Source organism: Atta cephalotes, assembly GCF_000143395.1.
Source record: "Atta cephalotes unplaced genomic scaffold scaffold00015, whole genome shotgun sequence".
Taxonomy (NCBI): Eukaryota; Metazoa; Arthropoda; class Insecta; order Hymenoptera; family Formicidae; genus Atta; species Atta cephalotes.
Genome location: NW_012130079.1, coordinates 4,134,524 through 4,144,075, shown reverse-complemented (window position 1 = coordinate 4,144,075; position 9,552 = coordinate 4,134,524). Strand labels below are relative to the sequence as shown.

At 42.2% G+C, this 9,552-nt stretch overlaps 1 protein-coding gene across 1 annotated transcript in view; it reads left to right on the top strand.

Moving 5' to 3' along the window:
- The window catches only part of LOC105618162 (protein grainyhead), a 138,229-nt gene that overhangs the window by 111,063 nt on the left and 17,614 nt on the right, over positions 1–9,552 (top strand). Inside the window, 2 exon segments of the mRNA XM_012199702.1 lie at positions 6,442–6,799; positions 7,411–7,803. Of these exon segments, the coding sequence (XP_012055092.1) occupies positions 6,442–6,799; positions 7,411–7,803 (751 nt within the window).

Below are 9,552 nucleotides of genomic sequence, written 5' to 3'. Positions count from 1 at the left end.
TATATATATATATATATATATATATATATATATATATTCAGCTTGTATATTACACCTTCTTTCTCACGAAATATGATCTCGATAAACGGAAAAGGGAAACGAATAGTCCGCCAATTATGTGCGCCGCGATGTTACAGTGTCGACAACGCTACGGTACTACGAGGTCTCGATTACCAGGCAAGAACTGGATCGGTCGATTGAGGTAGCCAGCTTGCGGCGATATTATCTCGTTAACTCGAATTTACGATTAGAAAACGCCGTAGCGCGCCGTCTGTTTTGTATCACCTTACTGGTTTCTGCTTAGAATCATTGGTTCGACGACCGAGGGAATGCTTGTCGCGTTCTCATGGAGAACAGCGCGAATCTTGGACTTGGCGGGGTCACGAGAAGTACTTAAAATCTGACCGTCCGGCTGTCAACGATCTCGATCGTAACGAAGTCAAGGAGTCATTAAACGGACGTGTTTCTCGCAGAGAGTTGATTCACTGACTTGAACGAACCAGATTCGAAAACCGGATCATGTAGTGTCTTATTAGCAAAACAGGAAGACGTTATGATTTCGAGGACACGCAAAGGTCTGAGAACCGGGCTGAATTCGTAGCCTGTTCCATAACATCGACGATCGCGGTAAAACCATGACGAAAGTCGAGGAGTCGACCTCGGGAAGTAACAAGCCGGTGTCGAGTTTCGCGGGTATGCGATTATTCGGCGACATTTCGCGGTTTACGATGTATGAGCAACTTCGACATCGAATCCCGCAAATCGTTACGCAAGAGCGAAAATCGCCACGACTTCGGCATAAGATTACCATCAACATTTGATAGGATATTCATTGGCACTCTTCGGCACGAGAGTTACGATAATTCGAACCTGAGGAAACTATCAGGTCGTTGATTTTAAGAAAGACATAAGTCTCCTGCGAAACTCAATGTTCTGCGCATCGTTTTACATTCGCTTCTGATTAAAATTCTCGACTATACATAACTGTCTTCATAAAATACATAAATTTTAAAATAAGTATAATTCTATTATACCATTAAATGACGTTGAGATGTTTTATATATTTGAATCTATTTTCTACAAGATGAGAATTGTAACCTTAACAATTCCTATTAAAAATATTTAACAAAATTCTGAAAGACAGTATGAAATATATATTTCTCTAAATTCTTTGGATGGCTCAATTTTCAATCTTTAAGAGTGAGATTTCACTCTTCAGAGTAACAATTCACTCTAAAAGTTTTAGAGAGTATTATAAACGGGAGAATACTTCTACAAAACCATGGATGAACTCATGCGATATTAAGATCAAAGAACGTTTCATAATTCCCGAAAGCCACCGACAGTAACGTGTTCCAGGAAACGCACGATAATCCTAGGAAGTAAAGCACTAGGAAAGTCACGCGGCTGTCATCGTGAGTAGTGGCAGACCATCATTGCAGGCCACGCCGCACGCATCTAAATTTCTTCTCCGGCCATCGCGTACATATATATACGTACATTGACATTGCCGCGACACGGCGGCACGTGCTATAAGCACAGGTGCGTGCATGCGTGAGCTCGTAAAGGCATAAAAAGTCGTAGACGCGCGTGAGTGAGCGAGCGAGCGGCAGACGCGAGATGGAAAAAAAAAGCAAACCGGCAATAATAATCAAAGGAGTGACCCGAACGAGCAGCCGGTAGAGCGCCACTTTGTCGGACCTGTCTTTCGAGTTTCGTCTCGTGCCACATACAGACAGGTCCGTCGCTCATGGCGTACGCACACGCGTTCACAGCGATACGCCCGATTTCCGGTTTAAGAAATGCCTGATTCCGGTTCCGAAGCTGGGTTTACCGCGAGCCTGATCCGCAGCCTCGGTACCGCAAGCCGCGTCCCGACGCCGTAGGTCGCTCAACGAAGACTGCGTTCGTGTGCGCATATTCGCGTACTTACGTACAAATGGCCACGCATGTCGTGACCCTGCGGTAACCTCGGCGACCTGCGGGTTCACATGTCGGGCCGCCGTTGCTGCCGCCATCGCCGCCACCGCCGCCGGGGTGGGTGAAAGCCTTGTCGTCGATAATACTGCACCGTAAGCACATAATTGCCTCTTGCACTCGTATTTGCGCACGGTACGCGGGTTGCGCGATCACCGCATACGATGGGTAGCAGAGACGCGAAGTAGTAAAAAAAAAAACACGATGGAATGCAGTAAACTGTGTAACACGACATACGGTGATAATTTACTCGTTTGCAGCGCGAACGACTCGCAAGAAATACGAATTTGTGCGTAGTTTGATCCTCCAGAAGAAGACTTTAGAGATTTCGCGTCATGCTCCAGCATACTCCAATGTGTGCTCCTGTTATAGCTTTTACTCGATGCAACGAGCGCGTTAAAGTGAGTAAATGCTATAGTAGGAGCAATTTAGAATATGTCAGAATATGCGACGCGAAACCTTAAATTATCAGAGTAGCACAAAGATCTTTCATGTTTGCCCTATCATTATAAATTTAAGAATTAACTGAGTACTTATTGGACGACAGATCCAATACTAGACTATCAGATAAAAGATAGCGGTCGAAGTAGATAATAAGATAATGTCGGCATTCGGCTCAAATAAAAGGTTTGCGTTACTCTTTTGGTAAATATAAAACTAAGAAAGTGGGAGACAACACGCTGCAAATACCGATGTAATTAACAAGATTTTCCCCATGCATGGAAAAAGAATGCAGCTCTTTGATCTTCTTTGGTCTCCTCTGCTGGTCGCCGAAGACTGGCGTTTCCTGGGAGATGCAGAAGATGAAACGACAAAAAACAGTATCTTACGCACGTCAACATCGTCGGAATTTTATAAATGCGTTTCTCTCCCTTTTGTCGTGTTTATATTTCACTCAGGATTTCTTCAGTATTCTTACAAATATCTCACGTGATTGATCGATGTCGGTCACTGCGATTGATTCTTTTGCAACAATTATGAGACAAAAAGCAACGTATCGCTATTATCAAAATTCTTCAAAGTTTCATGTCGAGTAGTATTTATAAATTTTTTTTGCTCGTATCATATTTCTATTTTCCAATTGCCCCACGCAGAAAAAGGACTTGTAGTAATATCAGTTGCTGATTCAAATTTTGCTGTTATTGCTAAAAGTTAGTTATTGAAGAAAATATATTTGCTGCCGACATCCAACTTTATTAGTTGAAATTAAAAGCGTACTTAATACGAATAGCTAAGTAAGTGACAGCTATTATATTCCTCACTATCTTAACCATGGAACCGAGCATTCCATTCGCAATTATTTCTGGACGCTGTCAATTATCATTTTACTCCAGCAGAGAATATTTTTCGCTGCAGCACTTAAATTTTAGCAGCTAATAAATTGAGCTTTGGCAGCAACATTAGCTGTCCCTATTGTAAGGATGCATTTTAGCTGCCGCAGTTATATTTTAGCTGCGTTGCTAATCTTTTCTCTGCGTGCAGAAAAAAAGAACATTTTGAAATTAAAAAGATAGTCGCTTGGTCGCTTGGTCGCTAGTTCTCTAACTACATCTACATATATTGTATGTAAAACCGCAAGTCATTACACAGCGATATAACAACGCCAATAACAATAATGGGGAAAAAAAACTTGACGAGTATATATTTTCATAAGTCATAAATTACAAATTGCACAGGTGCACATCAAAGTTAACAATTTTCTGGTTAGAAGTTTTTATAGCCATGATAACATATCTCCAATTGTTTACCGAGACGTTGTCTTATCAAAAAGTTATAACACATTGATTTATCACACTTCTGACCTAATATATGTACTTCGACTTACGAATATCTGCTTAAGTATTATATTTTAAACAATATATCTATCGACATTATCGATCTTTTCCGCATGAATTGGACGCATGAATAAAGATAAAACTGATGGCATACACATAGCTCTACGAAATAAGTGATCTAAAACCAATACCGACTCTTACTTCTTCGTTAAATTTCTCTTGCTTTTTCTCATATGTTTTTTCTCGTCTGATCACTAATATTGAGTACTTATCTCTTCGAGCTATGAAGAAAAATACTCCGTTTTGTACGTCGTTTAATGTTACTACGACGAAAGATCGTGGCAAGGTTTATTCCGAAAAAACTGCGGATTACGGATCCAAAATTTAATATTTATTCTTGACATGAAATCGAATCAAGAATGTAAAGAGATCCCAGAAGAATGTCTTCAAAATTTTTTACAAGGTAAGAAAACGTTTTAAATTATGATGATACTTTTTTAATTCAAATAAATATAAATGCCTTAAGAGCCAGACACAAGATATTGATGTGTTCAATATTAATTTATTTGATTATTTGACAATAATTAGACAAACATTTCGATCCATGCTTGGGATCCTTTTCAATGCAATGTAGTACAGTCCAATGGGTTAATAACATATGATCCGTTAATCCAGAATGCGAAATTAATATATGACATTAATGTACGGTATCAGAGCTTAATGCGCAAGAATCATTAAGCTTCCAACTTTAATGATCATTGTTGAGCACATTATTAGAGATGATAACCGTTTGCATATTACAAGTCATCTGATACTTATTTAATTATTTATATATATATATATATATATATATATACAAAAACTTCCGTAAAATCCAAGGCAGTTTTGATGATGAAGTGTTGATGACAGTTGCACAGAACTACTTACGTTCTCGAGAGCTTAAAACGCCAGGCACTCGATCTGCAATCTGATACCTCGCACCTAGAGATCCCACATTTTCAAGGGTGCGTATCGGGTTCCCAAGGTGTGCGCACGCGAATCCCGTTTCGCATTGCGCGTCCTCGGATTAGCATCGCATTATCGGGAAACGCTCTCGCGAGAGGCGTCGCGAATGAAGAGCGCGAACGGATCCGTTTCACGTAAGCCGAATTCATGAGGCCCAGATTTTGCCGCTATGGCCCCGGGTGATGGCGGCGCATTTTCTTTACTTGCCGAAAGAACGTGCTCGATCTCGCCACGGCCGGGGTTTACCCGCCGTCTTTTCCTCGGTCTCGACCACGATTTTCGGGGCCTATATCCGCACCTCTTCAGGCACAAGTGTGCCGAGGGCGACCCGAGACGCACCACGCAGGATAGTCGTCGAGAGACTTCTCATCCTCTCGCCGTCACCCTTCGTATTGCGAGACAGACGAGAAAAGGCAGGACAGAGAAACAGGAGAGAAAGTAGACGAGAGATCAGGTATCAAGTGTAAAAAAAGATCATTGTACGGAAGCATCTGACCGTAGGGTAGGAACTACAGTGATGGTGCGAAAGGATAGAGTGAGATGGAAAGAGGAATGTGTACTTTTTTTTAGAGGGAAAAGGGTTAAGAGGAGACAGAGATAGAAAGAAAAAGAGAGAAAGAAAGAGAGCAGAAACGTGAGGGAACGATCCTTCGTGATGGAAAAGACGAAGAGACGATCGGAAGAGGATGAAAGGGAGGAAGGGGGGAACCAAAAGCGTTGGCAGTTTATAAGGGTCCCCGGTATTGTGGATACGTATTATCATGCTAAATATAACATGTTAACTACTTCGCATAATACCGCGATCCTCTCGATTCTTCTCCCGTACGGTCGATCGGCGAATCGCGCTTCTTCGCGCGCGCGTCGCGCATCGAAAATTTTATTGCCGAATTCGGCAGATGCAGCGTGCGACGCGCAGCGGAAGTGTAGCGCCGGTTTTCCTCGTTGATTTTATCTGTCGACAGGGCACGGAGAAAGGAGAAAGAAAGTATGACCCGTCTCTTATGTTTCTTTGAAGATGCCAATTCAATTATCATTTCAATGAATACGTAGGATTTATATAACATTAGTTATTCCTAATTATAAAGATAAAAACTACTACAATACTCATATTATATTAAATAAAGTGATATCTTATTAATCTTATTAATAAAATTGATTAATATATTATTAATTTTTTTACATTTGTATTGACTATTTAAGGATCTTATCTTTTCAAATCTCACTGTAAATTCGGTGCATACATCTATTAATTTTTTAATAAGATTAAAAAATAATGAAAACATGTATCTTTCTACTTATGTATTGTGATTAATTTTATATTTAATATTTGAGACTTTGTAGAAGATTTTTGTCATCATTGAAATTTTGAAGAAGTTTCCATTCCGTTAGATATATGTATAAAAAAAAATGTAATCCTTCTTCACTCGTCGTGGTATTTGTGAATGCGAAAAATTCAATCTTTTTCGTTGAGCGGCCGATGTCAAAAATGCTCAGATGGTCCAGATGGCGGACTCCATAAAAAAAGCAAACGGAAGCAACGCGAATGAGCCTGTATTATATCGATCTCGATGTACATAGCGTGAATTCGTCACGCGTTTTTAAAGCGCGATGCGGATCGATGCCGATGTCGGTGATCAGTAAAAGGAGCTATAACTTAAGGTCAATTTTTCACGGACTGTTGAAGGGGTGTGATGGGCCAGAAGTTGCTGGTGCAAGAGGCGCCTGGCTCTGGTTCCGCCTCGACGAATCGCATGGAAGGCGGTGAAGGTGCCGGAGGAGGGGAGCTACATCACTTCCTCCAATACAACCAGCAATCTCACAGTCCTAGCCAGAGCCTGCAGGGTGGCCTTCCACTTCCGCTGAGCCCACAACCCTTGCGACACGACGGTGCCTCGAACGCCGGCATCGTCGGGGTCAAGAGGGAACCAGAAGATCTCAGCTCGTCACGCGGAGGCCAACAACCCAGCAAACGACACAAACAGGCGCAACCCGACAGTCCTACACCACCAGGAATGTACCATCATCATCCGCATCAGTTGCAGGTAAATTTCAGACGATCATTGTCAAGTGCAATCACGAGTTCTCCCCTGCGAGAGTTCACGATTATTTATTTGATTTACATCGAACTTTCAAAAGTTCGACGCTTTTCGTACAATATGTGATATGTTTGAATATTAATTTAATGATTCATTCCTACAAGAATTCTCAATTCTTCGCGTTGAAAGTTATTCCCATAATCATATGCGGTGAAAATAGAATTTGTAATCAATTTTCAAATAACTTCAAACGTTATGTGATTTATTTTGCGTAAAATTGCTAAAGATTGCTAAAGATTTCCAACTTCTACGATCCTCGCCGAAACGTCACGTCGTGTCACGTATAGCCTAATATGCAACATTTGCACATCGTAGGATAATATTTGAGAAAATAACATCGCTTAAATTCTTCTAACATCGCTTCTCGCGTATTTCGAAAATTGCACAATTGCAGCGTATCTCGCGAGTTCCACATCATCGCGTCGTCTTTTTTCCCATAAAAAGATGTGTAAATGCGACAGTGGAAACGCGGAGAACCGCGATCTTCTCGAGGTGCGCCAATCGCGGCGAATTGTGCGAACGTGGTGGAAAGTCAACCGCAATTGACGGGTGTACAGGTGCAGCAGTACGGCAGCCCTTACGACCCCTACACGTCGTGCAGTCCTAGGTTGCAGTCAACTGCCTATACGTCTACGTCAGCGACCGGGACGGGAAACACAACGGCGAATCCGGGTGGCGGCCTTCATCAGGAGGCGACGACAGTCTACGTCGCCGGTGACGCATTGCCGCCACTCGCCTCGTCAAGCTCCACTTCCTCGCTGTCCACCACGACTGCTTCGTACACGAGGTACGAGGTCGTGCCAAGCTCATACGCTACGACACACGCGATACGCTCGTCGTCGAGTAGCAGCAAAGTCCTAACCGTTGATCTTCCCAGCCCTGACTCTGGCATAGGCGCCGACGCGGTGACGCCCAGACAGGATCATCATCCAACCACGGCCCTTCATCAGGTGAGTCTACGAGCGAGATTAATTTCATTCCTCTTGTTATTCGATACATTTCTACGTGATGCATCTAGCTTTAACTTCTAGATAGTCTATTTTTAAAATCTTACAGCTTTTCTTTGAATAATTTTTTTGTAATTTATTATTTTATCGTATTACTTCAAAATATTGATATTGTTTCAACATTACTATAATGGCGGTCTTAAAGAAATTAAAAGCAAGATTCTCTTATACATCGTTAGCGTATGTTTTTAAGTACAGGTAGGCGTGGATGCGTTTACGAGTTATGTCGTTAACGATCGAATTGAATAAAGATCTCTCGTTTTTTTGACTCGATAAAGTCACTAAAGTCAGATGATAATATAAGTCCAGGGTGAAAATTACCATGATCAAATAAGTATGAATTGGACAAGAAATTCGACGGAAAAAATTTGCTGACATCTCATAGCAACTGACATAAAGTTCGGAATACTAAGAAGAATGTAGAGAGCTGAAAAGCTTTCAAAATGGAATAAAACGATCCTCGCGTGTAACATATTGCTTTGCCACGTAATATATTAACACTGCCCTGGCGCAAGATGATGACACGGAGTTAGCCGACAGGGACGATTGTAAATGGCTCACGTCTATATAAATTGCAATCAGCAGGCGATATAACCAAGAGCAAGTCATGATCGGAGCGGGATCCTGCGGCTGTCTCGTCAACGAGGATCGAAGTTAACGGGTTGCAGGGGGGATACATGAAAAAATATTTACTACTTGGAGGTGCTCGCTACTGAATTACGCGGATGGCGTGTCGGCATTAATTTTCGGGAAAAATGCTCTAGAACGTTTGGCCGAGACAGAATCGCTGTGCCCCGAGACGCGGAATAACCGTAACTCAATCTGGAGAGCTGCTATACGGAGGCAACGATGGGAAACGGCATCATCTGCTGCAGCTGCTCCCGCGCTATCGTTTTCAATTCGATCAACCACGGTACAAATGTCTTCGCCCACGGCGCCATAAGCGATCGCGATGCAATTAATCTCGCGGCGTGATATCGTAAATATCGTTCGTTAACGCTCGGCCGACTCGTCCCAGCAAAAGATACCTTCGGTACATTAATATATGCGGATATTAACCGTTATCCTATTGCGAGCATATTCGCACGCGGATATGCGTGTCGGTATTGCTGCGTTATGGTATCGTTTTCAATGCGATTTGTCAAGTAAGTGTGGGCTTTCGCCCATAACGATGCCTCACCCGCGAGAGAGAGCCGGACTCCGCGATTAATTCCTCGTGTCTCCTGCAATGCAAGCCGGGCACGGTATTACGCGTAAAATGCTCTAAATACAGATCGAATGCGTATGCACGATCGCCGTTCTCGAAGCAATTTGTCAGGCAAGTTTTTCCATCTTAACGTCACAGTTATTTACGCCGACGCAATAAATTCGGAGACGCTAATTCTACGCTAATATTATGTCGCGTAGAATATACTAAAGGAGCAATTATAGTATCTTAGATTACGGTAAATCGCAAAACTCAGCCATATCGAAAAAGCAAACCTGTTCCTCCGGTTCTTAAAACTTAGTATTTTTCGTAATAGACATGTTTTGCTAAAGCAACCCTCTTATCAGCCCCTCATTCAATAAATAATCGTAATAGTCGCAAAGTCCATTATGGTAAGATGTGTATTTAATACTAGAATTTTATTATATAATCGGACGGCACATACACACGCGCGCGCGCGCGCGCACACACACACACACACACAC